Source organism: Citrus clementina, unplaced genomic scaffold (genome assembly GCF_000493195.1).
Source record: "Citrus clementina cultivar Clemenules unplaced genomic scaffold, Citrus_clementina_v1.0 scaffold_6, whole genome shotgun sequence".
In the NCBI taxonomy this organism is placed as follows: Eukaryota; Viridiplantae; Streptophyta; class Magnoliopsida; order Sapindales; family Rutaceae; genus Citrus; species Citrus x clementina.
In genome coordinates this window covers 2,034,984-2,056,785 of record NW_006262139.1, presented here as the reverse complement: position 1 = coordinate 2,056,785, position 21,802 = coordinate 2,034,984, and the positions used below count along the sequence as shown (strand labels likewise).

The following is a 21,802-nucleotide window of genomic DNA, read 5'->3' as shown; positions in this document are numbered from 1 at the left end:
AATAGGTTTCAAATCTATCCTATTAACTACACGCTTTTCCTCATTAGCCTATGATGCCCCTTCGATTGTAAGAGTTGTGAAAATGGTGTTCCACTTTTTTCGGAGTTAACTTATCACGCAACTTAGTATACTCACAAGTAATTTCAGCAGGTAAGTTATAGAAAGCATTGATAACTCGGGAGTCTAATGGGACAAGTGTATTTCTTACCCAAATGTTGTGCTGATCAGGGCTTACCAAATTGGTGAAAAAATTTTTGACTGCAGGCAGCACAGGATCTCGATGGTGGTTGCAAAACTCTAGCCATCCTCACTTTGCTACAGCATTATGAATTGTTTGCACAATTCCTGTGAGTTGGTCTGGAAATTGAAACCCTTTTTCTTCTAGAATTCGACGCGGCTCTATGAATTCTTTGTATTTTTCTTCAGCGTGGTAACTCTGGAATCGTGACGGATCTTTGAGGCGGCTTGCTATTTTCTTATATCTCGGCATTGCTGTAGCAGTAATAAATTGAGGCTACTGTTCCTGAGAGTAAAAAGAGAAGAAGAAGTTAAGAATTATGAGAGTTGGATTTGTGAAGGAGATGGGGAATAGTGGTATAGAGTACTAAGCACAGTGACTCCTTTTTATAGTGGACTTTTAATTGAAGATAAATACGGTAACTTGAAATAATTGAGGGAATAAAATATTTTGAATTAAATGTGCATATCCCAAAATCATTGGCCAGTGAATTTAAAGCTTTTTAATTTAGGAGATTAGTTTCCGCAATTTCTATCCATATCCATGCGTCCATCTATCACGATTTTATCTCCAACGGTAAGTGAAAGGCTCCAGCTTTTAATTTACTGTAACGGTAAAATTAGTTGCTGCAGTATCCATTCGCTTATTCTAATAATAGATACATACTCCCCATGAAAGCTGCTGACGCATGGTTCACCTCTGAATTCTGCCACCATACACTCTCATGTGTCAATATGGAATTCAATTGTCACACTTACTAAAATTAAGTCTAAATTTATGAAAAGAAGTAGATATATCAAATTAAAGTGAAAATAAAGTATGCAATAATGGAAAAGGATAAAAAAAATAAATGGTTAATATAGAAAAACTTGATTAAATAAAATGTAAAAGAAGAAGAGTTGTCTTCAAAACCAAAGGATATCAAAATTGGTTTGAAGTGGCTATCTCCTCAATGGGCTGCCTTCCATGAAGTGCTTGACTAAAGGTCCTTCAGCCTGACCTTCTTTCTTTGTTCAATCGCTGGGTTCTTTAAGGAGTAACACCTCCTTTGAACATTCTGCTGCTGGATGTATGTAATGCTTAACCCTGTGTCCATTAACCTTGAACTCGTGGCCTGTTTGTTCATCGAGAAGATCAACAGCTCCATGAGGATATGATTTTAATAGCTTAAACGAGCCAGACCATCATGACTTGAGCTTTCCCGGAAATAATCTTAGTCTTGTATTGTGAAGCAACACTAATTGACCAGGGTTGAATTGCCTGTGCTGAGTACGCTTGTCGTGCCAGTGTTTGGTCCTCTCTTTATAGATTCTTGCATTTTCATATGAAAATAGCTGTAATTCATCAAGCTCACAAAGTTGAAGTTTCCTTTGCTCTGCTGCAGTATGCATATCCCAGTTTAATTTCTTCAGTGCCCAATGTGCTTTATGCTCTAGCTCTAGTGGCAAATGACAAGCTTTGCCATAAACAATTCGGTAAGGAGACATTCCGAGTGGAGTTTTGTATATTGTTCTGTAGGCTCATAGAGAGTCATGCAAGTGTAAAGACCAATCCTTCCTTGTTGGGTTCACCACTTTTTCTAAGATCTTTTTAATTTCTCTGTTGGACACTTCGGCCTGACCATTGGATTGTGGGTGATATGCTGTTGCTATCTTGTGTCTGACTTCATATTTCATCATTGCTGCAGCAAAGATTTTGTTGCAAAAATGTGTGCCTTCATCACTGATAATTGCTCTAGGAGTGCCAAACCTGGAAAAAATATTTTTCTGAAGAAAAGTCACCATGGTTTTAGCATCATTGGTAGGTAATGCTGCAGTTTCTACCCACTTGGAGACATAATCCACAACAACAAGGATATATAAGTTCCCAAAGGATTGAGGAAAAGGTCCCATGAAATCTATTCCCCAAACATAAAAAACTTCCACTTCTAGTATATTAGTCAATGGCATCTCATGTCTGCTAGTTATGTTCCCTGTCCTTTGGCACCTGTCACAACATTTAACAAATTCATAAGCATCTTTAAAAATAGTGGGCCAATAATAACCTGACTGCATAACTTTGGCAGTTGTTCTGTGACCACAAAAATATCCTTCATATGTTACAGCATGACATGACTTCAGTATATGAGGTATTTCTTCTGCTGCAACACATCTTCTTATTACTTGATCTGAGCATAGCCTATATAAATGTGGGTCATCCCACTGATAACTTCTAACATCATGAAGAAATTTCTTTTTCTCTTGAAACTTCAGCTCAGGTGGTAGCAACCCACTTACTAAGTAGTTAGCAAAGTCTGCATACCATGGAGATTCTGACTGCTGCAGCATCTGTGCTTGCTGTACTACTAACAGCTGTTCATCAGGAAAAGTTTCTGTGATGCCCTTCCTTGTCAATGTACTAATGTCTGCTTCTAACCGTGACAAGTGGTTTGCCACTTAATTCTCAGTCCCCTTTCTAACTTTAATTTCCAGATCAAATTCTTGAAGCAGTAATATCCATTTGAGTAATCTTGGTTTGGCATCCTTCTTTGAAATTAAATATTTGATGGCTGCATGGTCTGTGTAAACAGTTACTTTAGTACCCACCAGGTAAGCTCTGAATTTGTCAAAAGCAAAAACTACTGCTAGCAACTCTTTCTCTGTAGTGGTGTAATTGATCTGAGTTGGAGTGAACGTTTTGCTTGCATAGTCTATGAAATGAAAAACCTTATCAATCAGTTTCCTTAATACTGCTCCCACAGAATGATCACTAGCATCACACATCAATTCAAATGGTAAAGTCCAATCTGGAGATATAACTACTGGAGCAGTGATCAGAGCTTTCTTTAATTCTCAAAATGCTTGAAGGCATTCTTTGTCAAAGTGAAATGGTTTGTCATGCTCCAGTAATGAACACAGAGGCTTAGCTACTCTGAAAAAATCCTTAATGAATCTTTTGTAGAATCCAGCATGACCCAAAAAACTCCTAATGCCCTTTACTGAAGTTGGAGGTGGCAGTTTATCTATTACCTCTATCTTAACTTTGTCTACCTCAATACCATCCTGGATATCTTGTGACCCAGCACTATTCCTTTTTGTACCATGAAATGACATTTTTCCCAATTGAGTACTAAGTTGGTCATCTCACATCTTTTAAGAACTTCTTCCAAGTTGTGTAAACAATTATTGTATGTGTCTCCAAAAACTAAGAAGTCATCCATGAAAACTTCCAAAGTCTGCTATACCATATCAGAAAATATAGACATCATGCATCTCTGAAAAGTTGCTGGAGCATTGCATAGCCCAAATGACATTTTTCTGAAGGCAAAAGTTCCATAGGGACAAGTAAATGTAGTCTTCTCTTAATCCTCTAGGGCTATAGCAATCTGGTTGTAGCCTGAATACCTATCTAAGAAGCAGTAGTACTGTTTTCCAGCAAGTCTGTCCAACATCTGATCTATGAATGGAAGTGGGAAATGGTCTTTCCTTATGGCTTTGTTTAACTTCCTGTAATCCATACACACTCTCCATCCAGTCATTGTCCTTATAAGAATAAGTTCATTCTTCTCATTAGCCATTACTGTTATCCCTCATTTCTTTGGAACACATTAAACCGGGCTTACCCATGAACTGTCTGATATTGGGTATATGCCTCCAGCATCTAACCATTTGATGATTTCATTTTTCACCACTTCTTTTATAATAGGATTCAGACTTCTCTAGTGCTCCACCGAGTTGCTGGAACAATTCTCTAACAGGATTTTATGCATACATATGGATGGGCTTATCCCTTTTATATCTGCCATGGTCCATCCAATTGCTCTTCTGTATTTTCCCAGCAAATCTACTAGACTCTGTTCTTGACCTGCATCCAAAGTAGAAGAAATGATTACAGGGAGTGTGTTGTTTTGACCAAGATAATCATACTTTAAATGTGAATGTAGTAGTTTTAATTCAAAGCTAGGAGGTGATTCAATAGATGGTAAAGTTATTTTTACTTCCCTGTCTGAAAGATTCAAGTGTTCAATAAACCTGTTGTGCTTATCAGATTGTTGTTTGTCCATTTAATCTGTTTGGATTGCTGCAACATCTTCCTCTTCAACATCCTCAAAGGTGGTGACTTTGTCAAGTACATTTCTGCAGCATCTGTCTATTCTGTATGCTACAACAAGATCCACTACACTTCAGAAATTGCAATATTCTACTTCTTCAGGGTTCCTCATAGCCTCTAGTACATTAAATGTGACTTGCTGATCATTCACTCTCATGGTGAGCTCTCCTTTCTGCACATCTATCAAAGTTTTCCCAATTGCTAGAAAAGATCCTCCAAGTATAATGGGAACCTCTTTGTCAGCTTCAAAGTCCAGCACAATGAAATCCACTGGAAAGATGAATTTATCAACCTTCACCAATACATCCTCTATCTTTCCTTCAGGGTATGCATGAGATCTGTCAGCTAATTGCAGAGTGACTGTTGTTGGTCTGCAGTCCCCTACTCCCAGTTGCTTAAATACAGATAGTGGCATCAAATTAATACTAGCTCCCAAGTCATAAAGTGCTCTGCCAGCATACCTAGTCCCTATAGAACAGGGTATTGTAAAACTCCCTAGATCTTTCAATTTTGTGGGAATTTTACTCTGGAGCATATGACTGCTTTCCTGTGTTAAAGCAACAGTTTCAAACTCTCCCAGCTTTCTTTTTCGTGCCAAAATATCTTTTAGAAATTTCACATAATTTGGCATTTGCTCCAAAGCTTCCACAAAAGGTATATTTATGTGCAGTTGCTTCAGCACTTGCAGGAATTTGCTGAACTGTTTGTCTTGTTTTTGCTTCTGAAACCTTTGTGGGAAAGGTGGTGGATGTCTAAACTGCTGGGTAGCTTCAGGAGATGTCGAACTTTGTTTGTTTGATTTGGTGCAAGTTGTAACTACTGGTGTTGTGACTTCTTTTTCAGCATGTTCTGGTTGAATTTCCTCCGCAGTTGCTGTAGCTTGACCCATGTAACCAGTGTCTTAAAGAGGAGTTTGCTGTAACAGGCTTTCCTTTTGAGTTGGTTTTGGTTTTTGTGCTGAATTGTATTCCATCCCATTTTTGGTCACCTTAATTGGGATATTAACATTCTTTCTAGATCTCAAACTAATTACTTTGCAGTGTTCTTTGCTTTCTCTCCTAGGGTCTTTTGTGTTGCTAGGTAGGCTTCCTTGAGTTCTGCTGCTCATTACTGTAGCTAGTTGTCCCATTTGGTTTTCAAGGTTTCTTAAGGACACAGTTTGGCTCTGCACAATTGCTTCATTCTTTGCAATATACTCCTTGATCAGTGATCCCAGTGAAGTGATTGGATCCTGACTAATATGCTTTTGCCCTTGATTTTGTTGATGAAAACCAGGTGGTTGTGTGTTTCTACTCAGTCCATTCAATGCTGGAGCATTTCAATTCTGACTGCTCCATGAGAAATTTGGGTGTTGTTTTCAGCTTGGGTTGTAAGTATTTGAATATGAGTTGTTCTGAGATTGTCGATTGAAGTTAGTTACATAGTTTACCGAAGCTGGATTTCCAGGACAATTATCAAAATCATGTTCTTCACCACAATAGACACAAGAATTTTCAGTAACTTGCTTTGCTGTTGCTGGAGCAGCTGTCATGGCTTTTACCATGTTAGTCAATGAGGTTACTTATACTGATAAGGCTGTAATTGCATCAATATTATGTACCCCTGCTGATCCTCTTGCTGCTGGTTGCCTGGTTGAAGGCCACTGATAATTATTGTTGGCAATTCTTTCTAGAATTTCATAAGCTTCAGTGTAAGATTTGGATAACAGAGCTCCATTTGCTGAAGCATCCACCATTAACCTTGTACTCGGATTCAACCCATTGTAGAAAGTTTCCAATTGAATGCAACAAGGGATACCATGATGAGGACACCTTCTTAGCAATTCCTTGAATTTTTCCCACGCCTCATACAAACTTTCATCTTCAAGTTGATGGAAGGAAGTAATCTCATTCCACAGTTTTGTATTTTTTGTTGGTGGAAAATATTTCATTAGCAACTTATCAGCCAATTCATTCCATGTAGTAATGGAATCAGAGGGTAACAAATTTAACCATGCTCTTGCTCGATCTCTTAAGGAATAAGGGAAGAGCCTCAGCCTTAAGGCATCTTGTGTTGCTCCAGCAATCTTGAAAGCATCACTTACTTCTAAGAACAATTTAAGATGGAGATGGGGATCTTCATTAGGCAATCCATTGAATTGTTCCACTGTTTGTAACATTTTAAACATCACTGGTTTCAACTCAAAATTTGCTATTCTACTTCAGGTCTGATGATCCTAGGGTATACAACTTGCGGGGTTAGTACAACGTAATCTCTTATAGCTCTATCTCTGTCATCAGCCATGTAAATAATATTGTTATTGCTTGGCTGTCTTTCGTTGGCATGTTCATTCTACTCTTCTTGAATGTTGACTGGTTGTAGGGGCCTATGAGGATTCAAGTTCTGCGCATCCTGTAAATTATTCATGCTTGAAGCAATTTCTGAATTCCTTTGTTCTCTTCGTAGTCTCCTGACAGTCCTTTCAATTTCAAGATCGAATTGGAATGCCACAGATCTGTCTTTGTGCATGCATGTACCGATCTGCCAATAAATAGAATGAATCAAATCAAATTTGGCGCTATCACGATTTACTTCACACTTCAAAAATAAACAATCAATCCCCGGCAACGGCGCCAAAAACTTGTTGATTGATTTATATAATCAATTATTATCAATGCCAATGTGCAAGTATACACAACAAGTAATAAAGCGATGAATATTCAAGATCGTCTTCACAGGGATTGATGTTACTTCAAAACGCTAAAGCAATCACAATAGCACAAATCAACTAAAGATCGAAACAAACAATTGTCAAATAATTCTATCGTAACTAATAATTATGAGAGATGGAAATAAAAAAATACTGTACTGAACTAAACTAAATTAAATGTGTCTAACCTTCAATTGAGAATATAGTAGTTGAATGATCAAACTCTCCTAATGAGGTGACTGTTGTTTACCAAAATAGCACCAGTTGTTACAATAAGTGCTGCAGCAATGGGTAGAATAAATCTGCATCCGCAGCTATCGCATGTTGGAAATCTTATACCTTTAAATCTACTAACAATGACCAGTTGCTCATATATTTATGGTACGACACTATAACCTTTAATCTCTCCACCCTACAAGGTGAACACCTATGTCTAGAGTGTCATAAATCTTAACTTCAAGCATTGTCCTTATGGGATTCAAGGTAACCTAATCCAGGAAACTCGACTTAAGAACTAGTAATACTCTAATAATATTCGCTAAGACATGCCCTTTTACTGCTCTATCTTAACTAAAACTATTAAATGGGAGGTGAACCGAAATAACAATTATATTCATAAAAACTACTAGAGTATAATGCTACAGCATTACCATAACAACATAAAAGAACAGTCAAGAACCCATTGGATTATTTGTCATTCAACCACAAGTAAATTTAGTTCATAATCTGAATGAGAAAAATAAACACAAATATATTGATTTCGGAATACATCCAAACAATTCAAGGAAGAAGAGAAAATATAAGTTGAGCACGATGAAAGATAAATAATTCTGAACGGTTCTTTTCCTTGTTTCCGAATAGCACTCTTCAATCTTGATCTCCTTCTTCTTACCTTTGTAATTATTTTTTATGATAATTCCTTGCCGCCTTTATAAGTGGTGCACGCCTCCTTTTATATTGTAAATTAGGGTAAAAGACCCAAAGTCCATGCGTGTGCATGCGTTTTAAATTAGAAAACATGCAGATCGCAATTTTATGGTTGGCCCACGCTTTAAGCTTTCTTCCGCATTCCTCTCTGATTTCTACAACACTAGTTGCCCTAGCATCCTCAACAGCACTGCATTATTACCGATTGTGCTTGTCTTCTTTTGTGGCCATCTTCTTTCCTCCTCTTGCTCTTCTAATGCCTCAGCTTCCCCTTATGAATTTAAAACCTACAATTATGCACCTGATTTTTAGCACAAATTATTTGATTTAAACAAAACTTATTAAAACCCAACTAAAATGAATGTTTATGCAAAAGGTAATCAAAATGTAATAAAAACACATTATTTGTTCTCTAAATGACCTTGATTCAAGTTTGGAATTGATGTAATAACTCTTATTTCCTAGAGTTATCACCATGCCTAGAAGAAGAAAATGATGATCACTGTAACAGACGGCTCAGACGTCAAAAAAAGAAAAGTCATAAGATGAAGCCATGCCAATAAAGGCCTTTTTTGCCTCTAGATGACCCAGACAGTACAACTCCCTTGCCAATCTATCAAAAAGGGTTAAGGCTCATCCAAAAGGAGTATCAACAAAAAAAATACAGATAAGAGGCTAATCAACCTAGTATGCAACCTTCACCAATCCAGTCTTGCATGATGTTTTCATCTGGCTCGTACTAAAAACAATTTCCACTTTTGGAAAAACAGACAGAACCTCAGACAAAGGTTGTCACTAAACCTTTTGTCCAGTCTCTAGTAACTCCCATAGCCAACTTGAGGAACCAAGACCTTTTGAAGCCGTCTTAAACTGGCAGACACAAAATGTTAGGGCACAAAATTCAGCTTTCAAAACCTTTGATGACAAAATTGAAAGGGTTACTTCTCAAGTCAAACAGACTGACACCAAAGTTGATAAAATCACGGCTCAACTTGAACATATATACCTCAATCTGCAAAATCAAGTCTCTCAGCTTGATTCAGAACTTCAGATGATGATTCAAAACCGATACTGGGGTATAAAATTCAACCAAAAAGAAGCAGAGATCAGAAGACTAAAAGTTGAATTAGCCAGAATAGATGCAAATAAGAAAGATCACAGAAGATGAACTGTGGTACCTATGGTGCCTCACTGTTCTATATGCTACTAAGCTTGTTTTTCTTGTACATGCAATGTCCAGACGCCTTATCGACTCAACCTAAGCTCATTCCTTATTATGGACTCTCTTTGAATGGTTCTCTCCTCTTTCTTGGTAGAGAAAATAACTCAGCCTCATCATAAATCACCATTACCTCAATATTCTCCCTGATCAAGAAGGTGAACAATTCACCTCAATTTTCATCATCCACCGTCCCTACTTTGAACACCCTGTCATCAAACTCTTTTGGACCCAGGATCAAGCTTATGAGTGGAAAACCATCCCTCACAGTTTTCCCTTGACGCACGACTGTAACCTCGTCTCTACCTTAAAAAACTACCTTCTTGAACTAAACCATGTTCAGCCCACACTAACTAATATTCAACGCATCTCCCTTGGTCCACATCATGAACTTATAGTCATTCCCACTTCTAAAATGCCCTTATCCAGTCATTCTCCATCCACTGGAATATTGATTAAGGAAGAAAGACCAGACTGTGCCAACATTCTTTTTCAAGATTCTCAAGATCCTTGGGAAGAATTCACTTCAATTCTGCATTCTGCAGAAACACCTGGTGCATCTTCAACCAGTCCAGTTCCACAAACCAGTCCAATTCCACCAATAGATTCACCAACTCGTCAATACTATTCCCATTTGCCCTAATGGAAAGAACCTTTCGCAAAGGTCGATAGTGATGTTGGCAACTTGTCACCCTCTCATAACCACTGATGATCTTATCTGCAAGTCTCGTGTTTGCTGCCTCTTTAAGTCTTTTTGTTTGCTTGTAATAATTGCTTTTGCTTTTGATAAAAGCAAAGCATTTACTTTTTGCTTTGTAATAATGTTGTCTGTAATCATTTCCTATTTGCTTTTGCTTTAAGAAAAAGGATATGGATCTTGTCGTATCCCTTTCATAATGATGTTTTTTATTTATGTTTTTACTTTTGCAAAAGGATAAGGGTCCTGTCATATCCTCTCTTTATAAGTTCTTCTATATAAGGAAGACTTATCTCTGCTTGTAAATCAGAACTCGTTTAAGAATAAAATAGAATCGTGTTTTAATAACATGACATTTTAAGCTTCTTCCTTTTCCTCTATCTTCCTTGAAAAACGACACTATCTCTTAATAGTTTATTTCGATCATGTAACGAGTATGCTCTGCACTCGCCTCTTTGGAGGATCTTGTGCATCAGAAAGTTTTAGGCTGTGAATTCCAACGTTCCAACCTTAGTTCATCCTATTCAGCAATCAAGGAGTGTCTCCACCCACAAACGACACATTCACTCACACATAGTCACACACACAGCCCCTAACCCTGCTTAATGTTATGGTCTTTTTTTTCCCTCGCTGTGCTGTGTGACCTTAGGCGCCAAATCCCACTCTCTTAGCCCTAAGTCAGCCTTGCATACTCAATCTGTTGCTATATTCGAAAGTAGAAAAGAGAGTTCATTTAAACTCGCTTAAGATGAAAGGAAAGAACTCTTATTGCTTAAAGAAAGCTTACAATGCTTTGTGTGCTGGAATTTGTGTGTTTCTTATTGTGCCTTGGCCAAATGAAACCCCTTCTATTTATAGAATACAAGGAAGTGTCTAGATTGTGGCCTTATATTAACTCAACTACACCTGACTCATTAATTACATGGAAATATCTACAAGCATTCATACAAGCCTCCATAAATTTAGAACCTTTATGGATGGTGGCACACACCATGGCTTGGCGCGTCACATTCTCCCCCACCTAATCCGAAGACGTCCTTGTTGACTCGCAGTGGAAGTCTTTGATCTTGTCTTGGAATTGCCACAAGTCGTTTGCGGGTTCCCAACTTACTTCGCTCTCGGGGTAGACCCTTCCACTTGACGAAGTATTCTTAATACGACCAAAAACTCTTTTTTCGAACAACATGATCAGCCAAAATGGTCTTCACTTCTTTGTTATACACCCTTGTGTTGCCGAGTGAAGGGCACTTGGATTCTCCCCGCATCAGATCTTCCGTGTCCCCATGGTATGGCTTCAAGCAACTAACATGGAAGACCGAATGAATTTTAAACCAAGAAGGCAACTCTAGCTTGTATGACGCATTGCCGACCCTTGTGATGATAAAAAAATGGGCCCTCATATCGCTGAACAAGGCCCTTGTGCACTGAGCGGGCGGACTTATATTTTGACGGTAAGATCTTGACTAGCACCAAGTCACCCACATTGAACTCCACATGTTTACGCTTGTTGGCCACCCATTTCTTCATCTGTTTAATTGCTTTGTCGAGGTGCGTTCGTGTTATATCTGCTTGTTCATGCCACAACTTAGTCACCTTGTATGCCGCAGGACACCTCCCGGTATAGCTCGTGATGAATGTGCATGGCATTAGTGGCTGCTGTCCCATGACCACTTCGAAAGGGCTCCTAGAAATAGTCTCACTCCACTTTAAGTTGTTGGAAAATTGGGCAACGCCCAGCAACTTCGCTCAATCATGCTGGTTGGCACTCACAAAATGCCGCAAGTATAGCTCGAGCAAAGTGTTCACTCTCTCATTTGCCCATCAGTTTGCAGGTGAGAGCTTGTAAAGCAAAGTGTTAACTCATTCCCATAAGCTTGAACAACTCAGTCCATAACCTCCCAGTAAACCGTTTGTCACAGTCACTAATGATGGATTTTAAAAGTCCCCAATACTTTACCACATGCTTAAAGAGAAGCTTGGCGGTGTCCTCCGTTGAGCACTGTTTTGGGGTAGGAATGGAAGTGACATATTTGGAGAATCGATCCACCACCACAACAATAGTCGCAAACCCCTCGGACTTCGGAAGACAAGTTATGAAATCCATTAATATGTTCTCTCATGGTCGATCCGGAGTGGGAAGTGGCTCAAGTAACCCCGCAGGACATTGTTGCTATGCTTTGTCTTGTTGGCAAACAAGGCATGTCCTCACGAACTGCTCCACCACATCCTGCATTTGAGGCCAATAGTATGCCATCTCTAACGATCTTGATGTCTGTCTTTGTCCCGGGTGTCTACCTTACTTGGTGTTGTGACACTTTTTAATCAAGTTATGCCTCAAGTTTCCCTACTTTGGAACATAGACCCATCCCTTGGTGTACAAAAGGCCATCTTCAACCCAAAATCTCTTCGATTTCCCTTGTTGCATGAGAGAAACCAGTTGCTTGGCCAAGGGATCATGCTCTATTCCCTCCTTTATGAGCACAAGAAGTTCTCCTAGTATCCGACTCATGGCGCCAAACTTAGCCTTTCGACTTAAGGTGTCTGCTACCAAATTAGCCTTTCCCAGATTATACTCCAAGACATACTTGAATTCGGTCAAGAAGTCTTGCCATCTTGCTTGTTTCGGACTTAGTAGTTTCTTTTGGCTTTGAAAGTAGTTAGTCACCACATTGTCTGTCTTCACCATGAACTTAGACCCATGCAAGTAATGCCTTCAAGTGCACAAACAATCTACTATCACTGTCATTTCCTTCTCTTGTACCGTATACCACCGCTTCGTGTTATTTAACTTTCAGCTCTTAAAAGCTATCAGATGCTTGTCTTGCATCAATACACCTCTAATAGAAAAATCAGAAGCATCCGTTGCACCTCGAATGACAATGCATGGTTCGGTAGCACTAGAATCGGCTCTTCTGTAACAACCTTCTTGAAGGCATCAAAGGCTTGTTGGCTCCTCTCCGTCCATTCCTGCTTGGTGGTCTTTTTGAACAAGTTGGTGAGTGGTGCGACAATGGTAGAATAGCCCTTAATGAACCTCCTATAGTGGTTTGCGAGGGCCTAAGAAGGAGCGCAAGTTCGTGACCTTCGTGGGTGGCTCTTATTCGGCGATGCCTTTGACCTTAGCCTTATCTATGAGCAACATCTCATCTTTTGATCTTGTGGCCAATAAAATCAACATCCAGCTATGCGAACAAGCACTTCCCCTGTTTAACATAGAGCTCATTGTCCCGCAACACCTTGAATATAACCTACAAGTGCTTGGCATGCTCCTTCAATGTTTTGTTATAAACCACAATTTCGTCAAGATATACCACCACAAACTGATTAAGATACAACTGGAATATGTGGTTTATGAGCGTGTAAAATGTGGTTAGAGGGTTAGTGAGGCTGAAAGGCATGATCTTGAGCTCGTACGCCCCGTAACTAGTCACACAAGTGGTCTTTGTTAATATGTATATGTTCATTTTATTAATTTTGATGATAACAAACTTTAAATGCTTTTGATTAAACTATTGAAGTTTTTCATTAATAAACAATTTCTCAAAAGCCATATAATCTTACTAAATGTGTTCATGAAAGATGGATAATCGTTAAACTTTAATCAGAAAACAATTCCCTGTAAAATTTGGTTAAAACTGTGATTCTGGAATTAAACGGTGAACCATTATCCTTGAAACAGTTAATCGATAATTTCCAAAGAGGGATAAATGCTTAAACTTGAACCGGTTATAAAAAATGAATAAAACAAATATGTTTCGCAAGTTACTAAAGTTAAACGGTGAACCGTTAATTTCAAACGGCTAACCAATAATTTCCAGAATGTCATTCTATGCTAACCTTCAACCGTTTAGCAAAAACGGATGACAACAATCTGATTTGCAGGTCTTTGAAAATTAACGGCAAACCAATAGTGGCAAACGATCAACCGTTTATTTGAATTTCAGCTCAACGGTCACTTGGACTAGTCAAAACGGTTAATCGATAACTGGTAACGGCGATCCAATTTCAAGCAGAAAGTCAACAATGACTATTTTAAAGCTCTAACTATAAATAAGTTCAATCAAATTCAAACAAGGGTTGATCACAATGTTATCATTGAGCTTATAATCGAGAATACAACATTAATTGAGCTTTAAATTCATTCTTGCTTTTTTTATTCACACATTAGGCATTGATTTGTAATCATGTATATTGTGTGAGAGAAAAACAAATTTTTAATCTTTGTTTTGAGTGATTGTAAGTGTTAGGATATACTTGGGTCAAGAGATTGCGGATAATCTCTTAGTATAAAGGTTGATTGACACATTTGAAGTCATTTGTAAGTGTTCTTAAAGCTTTGAAGGCTTGGATAGTAAAACCCTCAAGCCCAGTATCCTTGGAGGTGTGGACTTAGACGGGGATTACCGAACCACATAAAAATTATTGTGTTTGTTTTCTCTTCCCTTATTCTTTTATTATTGTGATTTATTGAATTTATTGTTTTCAATTCCATTAAGACATTAGATTAAATTGTTGTGTGGTTTGCTTAGCTTGAGTTTTAAAATCTTAATTCACCCCCCTCTTGGGTTGCATAACTTATATTTCATTTGGTATCAGAGTAAGGTGCTCTTGTTTAGACTTAACCGTCTAAAGCTAAAGATAAATGATAATTCAAAATGACTGAACCTTTAGGGAAGGACAGCCCACAACTAAAACACCGTTCTTTGACGATAATGACTACACATATTGGAAATTTATGATGAAAATTTATTTGCAAACTTTAGATTATGAAATTTGGAAAGTTATTTATGATGGTACATTCATGCCATGCCTATGATTAAAAAATGAAGTAGGAGATGATATTCCAAAAGCATCAAGTCATTGGAGTGAATTAGAAAAGAAAAAGATATCTTTAAACTCCAAGGCAATGAATGCTTTGTTTTATACTCTTGATAAGAAAGAATTTCATAAAATATCTAGTTGTGAGAGTGCCCAAGAAATATGGAATAAACTTGAGGTTGTCTATGAAGGGATAAATCAAGTTAAATAGTCTAAAATTTGTAGATACACTCGTCAATATGAATTGTTCCAAATGGAACAAAATAAAAATATGTATTTTATGTACACACGATTTACGGACATAGTGAACACCCTAGGAGCCCTAGGAAAAACTTTTTCAAATAGTGAGAAAGTCAAGAAAATCATTAGGTCACTTCCAAAAGAATGGAGAGCTAAGAGGACTGCCATTGAGGAAGCCAAATATTTAAATACCCTACCTATTGATGATTTAATTGGCTCTCTTATTTCTATAAGGAAGACTTGACAGCGAAAAAAAGCAATGAGGAGAAGAAGATAAATATTACTCTCAAAGTCTCAAAATCTGAGAGTAATGGAGAAAGTGAGCCGGATGATGAGGAGTTGGCTATGCTAGTGAGGAGGTTCAAAAAATTTTTTCCAGAAAATCAGTGAGCGAAGAAAATTTAGAAACCTCAATAACCAAAAGGAGAGGAAAGAAGTAATCATATGCTATGAATGCAAAAAGCCTGGCCATATAAGATCGGAGTGCCCACTTCTCAACAAATTCAAGAAGAAAGCCATGATTGCTACTTAGGATGATAGCGATGAAGATTCAAGTGATGAAGAAGATTCGCAAGAAGTGTCAAATCTAGCACTTATGGCCATAAGAGATGATAATAATCTCGATGAGGTAAGTGATCCTACCTGTGATGAATTATATGATGCTTTTAAAAAGAAAATGGTAGAGCTCAAAAATGAAAATGAATCTCTAAGTGAAAAGATTACATGCCTAGAATTAGAGAATAAAATATTGCATGATAGAGTTGCATTATCAAATGAGAAACCTATCACTTCACATGAGCATCTAGAATCACATATAGATGATTTGAAAAAGGAAAATGAAATGCTCAAGAAAAAGAATATTGAACTTAGTGATATTGTCTTAAAATTTACAAATGGACAAAAGATGTTGGATAACTTGCTTAATTCACAAAAATGTGTATTTGATAAAGGAGGACTTGGCTATAAGCCAAATTTGAAACAAAAGTATTATTAGAACTACTTTGTGAAGAGTACATCTATTAACAATCAAGTTGTATGTCATTATTGTAATCAAAACTGTCACATGAAGCTTGGATGTCTTGTTAAAAGAAATGTATATCATAGAGTAAAATGCATTTGGGTTCCAAAAGGAATAATTGCTAACACTCAACGACCCAAAAAGTTTTGGGTACCTAAGACTTGAGATTTTCTCTGCAAGGCTTAAAGAAGAAGAAAATAAATGGTACTTGGACAGTGGTTGTTCAAGGCATATGACCAGAAACTATGCATGGTTATTAAGTTTCACCAAAATCGAAAACGGTGGAGATGTTTCTTTTAGAGACAATTCAAAAGGAAAGATTCTCGGAATTGGTAATGTCGGTAAAGTTTCGTCAACCCTAATTGAAAATGTATATTTGGTTGAAAATTTGAAACACAACTTGATTAGTATTAGTCAATTGTGTAACAAAGGTTATAAAGTTATTTTTGATAAATCTAGATGTGTTATTGAGAATTCATGTGATTGCAAGATTTTATTTGTTGGAAATAAATGTGGTAATGTTTATACCATTGACATAGAATGTGCATATGCTCATGATAAATGTTTTTTCGGCATTGCATGATGATGGTTGGCCATGACATAAAAGACTAGAACATGCAAGCATGGATTTAATTTCAAACATTTCCAAAAATGATTTAGTTAAAGGTCTTCCAAAAATCAGTTTTCAAAAGGATAGAATTTGTGAAGCATGTCAATTTGTTAAACAAATCAAAACCTCATTTGAAAACAAAAATCATATTTCTACTTTAAAAGCTCTTCAATTACTTCATATAGACTTATTTGGACCTTCAAGATATACTAGCTTAAGTGGCAAATATTATACTTTTGTAATTGTTGATGATTTTTCAAGATACACATGGGTATTATTCTTAACTAATAAGGATGATGCTCTTAATGCTTTTAAAGTATTTTGTAAGAAAGCTCAAATTGAAAAAGGTTATGGTATTGTGTGCATTAGGAGTGATCATGGTGGAGAATTTGAAAATCATTCATTTGAGAATTTTTGTAATGATGGGCATTGTGCATCAATTTTCATCACCTAGAACTCTACAACAGAATGGAGTTGTTGAAAGAAAGAATAGTTCGATTCAAGAAATGGCTAGGACCATGTTGAATGAACTTTGCCTAAGTGTTTTTGGGCCGAGGCCGCCAACACTGCTTGCTATGTTTTAAATCGTGTGTTGATTAGACCTCATCTCAATAACACTCCATATGAGCTTTAGAAAGATAGAAAACCCAACATTGGTTATTTTTAAGTTTTTTGATGCAAATGTTTTATTTTGAACACTAAGGATAATCGTGGCAAATTTGATCAAAAATCCAATATTGGCGTCTTTCTTGGGTATTGAAACTCAAGCAAAGCTTATAGAGTTTATAATAAAATAACTTTAGTTGTGGAAGAGTCTATGCATGTTACATTTGATGAGTCTAACCCTTCCTTTACGTAGAAAGTTATTGTTGATGATGATGCACATGAAAAGCTACAAGAAGATTCATCAAGGGATGACCAAAAGGATGCACACCCTGAAAATCAAGAGGAGCAACATGAAGAAACAAATGCAGAGCAAAATGAAGGTACTTCTAAATCGCTCCCTAAAGAGTGGAGATATGTTTCTTTTCATCCTAAAAACTTAATTTTAGGAGATCCTTCACGTGGCATAACAACTAGATCATCATTTAGAAATACTTGTGAGCATGCTACATTCATATCTTAAATTGAACCAAAATCCTTTACGAATGCGGAAAATAATGAATCTTGGATTATGATAATGTAAGAGGAGTTAAATCAATTTGAGAGAAATAAAGTATGGAAATTAGTTCCTAAACCAAAACATCAATCCATTATAGGTTCTAAATGGGTATTTAGAAACAAAATTGATGAATCCAGTGTGGTTATAAAGAATAAAGATAGATTGGTGGCTCAAGGTTACAACCAATAAGAGGGAATTGATTTTGATGAAACATTTGCCCCTGTAGCTAGATTACAATCCATTAGAATGTTGTTAGTATATGCATATCATAAAGATTTTATTTTATTTCAAATGTATGTCAAGAGTGTTTTCTTAAATGGTTATATTATAGAGGAAGTTTATGTGAAACAACCCCCTGGTTTTGAAAATGAAAAATTTTCAAATCATGTTTACAAGTTGTCAAAAGCATTGTATGAATAAAAGCAAGCACCTAAAGCATGGTATGATAGGCTTAAAAATTTCTTGTTGGATAATGATTTTTCAATGGGGAAAGCGGATACTACTCTTTTTGTTAAGCATAAGAATCAAGATATACTTGTTGTTCAAATTTATGTTGATGATATTATTTTTAGTTCTACTAATGAATTATTGTGTAAAGCATTTTCATCTTGTATGAGTAAAGAATTTGAAATGAGTATGATAGAAGAGTTGAAGTACTTCCTTGGGCTGCAAATAAAGAAAATGAGGAAGGAATTTTCATAAATCAAGCCAAGTTTTTGGTTAAAACTCTAATTCTAGAATTAAACGATGAACCGTTATCCTTGAAACGGTTATCGATAATTTGCAAAGAGGGATAAATGCTTAAACTTGCAGGTTTCTGGAAATTAACGACAAACCGATAGTGGCAAACGGTCAACCATTTATTTGAATTTCAGCTCAATGGTCATTTGGACCAGTCAAAATGGTTAAACAATAACTGTTAACGGTGATCTGATTTCGGGCAGAAAGTCAACAACGGCTATTTTTAGCTCCAACTATAAATAAGCTCAATCAAATTCAAACAAGTGCTAAACAACGTTATTATTGAACTTATAATCAAGAATACAACATTCATTAAGCTTCAAATTTATTCTTGCTTTACTTATTCACACATTGCGCATTGATTTGTGGTAATATATATTGCGTGCGAGAAAATAAATTTGTAATATTTGTTTTGAGTGATTGTAAGTGTTATGATACACTTAGGTTAAAAAATTAGGGACAATCTCTTGGTATAAAGGTTGATCGACACCTTTGAAGTCATTTGTAAGTGTTCTTGAAACTTTGAAGGCTTGAATAGTGAAATCTTCAAGCCCAGTGTGCTTGGAGGCATGGACGTAAGCGGAGATTGCCGAATCACATAAAAATCATTGTGTTTGTTTTCTCTTCCCTTACTCTTTTATTATTGTGATTTATTGAATTTATTGTTTTCGATTCCATTAAGGCATTAGATTAAATTGTTGTGTGGTTTGCTTAGCTTAAGTTTTAAAATCCCAATTCACCCCCCTTTTTGGGTTGCATAACTTGCATTTCAGGCTTTGACTCATTCCTTCTGTAATCCGCACTTAGTAGTATTTTGATCCAAGGTCAAGCTTGGAGAAGTACTTGGCCCGTCCAAGTTAGTCGAAAAAATCCACAATCAATGGGATATGGTATTTGTTATTCACGGTCACCTTGTTGAGGGCCCGATAGTTGATGCACAATCGAAGCGAGCCATCATGCTTTCGTTAAAAGGGAACGGGTGCCCCCATATGGTGTCTTTGAGGGCTGGATATATCTCACATCTAGCAGTTCCTTAATTTCCCTCCGCAACTGATGAGGACATTCGGTAGGGTGTTCTTGCTAACGGCTTGGCACCCAGCTCCAACTCTATATTGTAGTCCATTTCCCGTCTTGGCAGGAATTGCTTTGGCAACTCAGGTGCCATCATGTCCTTATACTCCTCAAGGACTTAAGTTACCATCTTCGGTATTTCAATGGCTGTAGTGTCTTCCCGTCATCGACCCCATGAATTGTGGCCAGAAAAGTCTCCTCATGTCGCTTACAACCCTTGCTGGTTTGCATTGTAGAAAGTTAGCATGATGGGGCTGCCTTGCTCACATTCGGAACCATGCATGGGACTCCCTCCAGGATGCACATCAAATTATATCTCAAAAGTGGCACTGTATTAAACTATCGTAAAAATTCCATACCCAAAACAAGAGTAAAGTCATTTACAGGTACGATAAAGAAGTTTGCCTTACCTCGCCAAGGGTCTAGATGTAGCTTCGTATCTCGTGCTACCCCGTTAAGTAGTTTGGCCTCCAAATTCACTGTCTTGAGCCAACCGTTAATTTTCTGAACTTTGAGACCAATATGCTTGGCCTCGTTCACCTTGATAAAATTGTGGAAAGCTCCCATGACAATCAAGGCTAGGGCTCTATTTCTGTTGATTGTAGCCTCAACATGTATTAGCGACTTGTCTTGCACCTTTGCTGTAATTTACTTGGCATTCAATGCATTAAAGAATTGGAGACATGGCACCTCAATTGCTTCTCTCCGGACTCACTAAACATGGCATTGAAAGCCTTCTTTTTTGAGCAGTCCCTCACCAATGGTCTTCATCGCAAATGAAGCAATTGTGCTTGTATTTAGCCTATTTCTTGCCATCATTTGGGCCATTCTTCTTTTGTAGCACCTTCTTCTTGCCATCATAATGCTACAGCTTATCTCTTTTTGCTACTCCAATTTTCCTTGTAAGGGCTTCTCATCCTTCTTCGGCTTGAATGATTCACCATTTCGAAGCTCCACAAGTGTGTCTGCCTCGGTGAAACAATAAAGATGTCATTTACTTGGGACCGCTGCAGCTCTTATTATGCCCACAGTTGGAGTCTTTTTAAGAAGTTGAATAGTAAGTCATTCGAGTTCATGTTGTCAAATTGAAGCATTAGCTTTGAGAACTCATCGACATAGTTTCAGATGGACCTAGTGTGCTTTAGTTCTCTCATCTTCTTAATAGCCTTATACACCACATTCTCTGAATATAATTGTTTCTTCAGCTTGCACTTGAGCCAATCCTATGTGTTAATAATGCACGTCCCGTACACAATCTTCACATGCTTCGGCTACCACCAAGTGGTCACTTGGTCCTCAAGATACCTGATCGTAATATTAACTTTCTCTTGCTACTTTAGACATTGGTGGCCTCGAAATACCTCTCTATGGACCACAAGAAGTTCTTAATCTCTTGGGATCCCGCTTGTCTCTGTACCTCCTTGGTCTTAGCACCTCAACCTTCATTAGAGGTGCGACATTGGTGGTGAGCACTCTGCTGGCCACCGCCTTCTTGTAAAATGTCCAATCACTCTTGGTCTCTTCAAGGCTCGCGTGAAGCTCCTCCACTTGAGCCCTTAACGCTTCAATGAAGTTGACCACGGCTTGTCCTCAAGGCTTTGACGTTGCGCCATCACGTCTTGGCTCAGTTTCCCATCCGTTACCTAAAATCATCCACCTCCTCCATCTTTTGCTTAAAGATTTCGAGGCGCTCCTTAATCTCAGTGACAATAATCTCTCCATGGACAACCCGATTCTCAAGGCGTTTAGCAAATCCACATACTTATCTTTGTTGTACTTCCCCTTCTTCGCATTGGGATTTTGTTCTCTCCTCTTTTGATCATTATGAGTGAGGTCCAACATCCTTCCTTTTAAACAACGCAACTATCATACAAGTGATTATGGCTTTGATATCACCTGTCATGGCCCGTTTGTTCTCTCACTGTACCGTGTGGCCTTAAGAGCCAAATCCCACTCTCTTAGCCCTAAGCCAGTCTTGCATACTCAATATGTTGCTAGATTTTAAAGTAGAAAAGAGCACTCATTCAAACTTGCACAAGATGGGAGGAAAGAACTCTTATTGCTCAAAGAAAGCTTACAATGTTTTTTGTTCTAGAATTTTTGTGTTTCTTGTTGTGTCTTGGCCATAAATCTAGAACCTTCATGGATAGTGGCCTAAACGGTGGCCTAGAATTAACTCAACTACCACCTAACTCATTAATTACATGGAAATATCTACAAGCATCTCCATGAATTTAGAACCTTCAAGGATGGTGGCACACACCAAGGCTTGGGGCGTCACAC

General features: G+C 37.6%; 1 protein-coding gene and 1 non-coding gene across 2 annotated transcripts; one reads left to right on the top strand and one right to left on the bottom strand.

The window, feature by feature from the left end:
- Nucleotides 1–4,400: 4,400 nt before the first annotated feature.
- Nucleotides 4,401–5,870, bottom strand: LOC112097227. Its single transcript, XM_024181873.1, has 2 exons — nt 5,757–5,870; nt 4,401–4,874 (listed from the first exon to the last, which is right to left on the bottom strand). The coding sequence occupies exons 1-2, from the start codon at nt 5,868–5,870 to the stop codon at nt 4,401–4,403; spliced, it is 588 nt and encodes a 195-aa protein (XP_024037641.1).
- A 250-nt stretch (nt 5,871–6,120) lies between these two features.
- On the top strand, nt 6,121–6,227 carry LOC112097545. The gene has a single exon (XR_002905076.1). It is a non-coding gene; the product is annotated as a small nucleolar RNA R71 (small nucleolar RNA).
- The last annotated feature ends 15,575 nt before the right edge of the window (nt 6,228–21,802 follow it).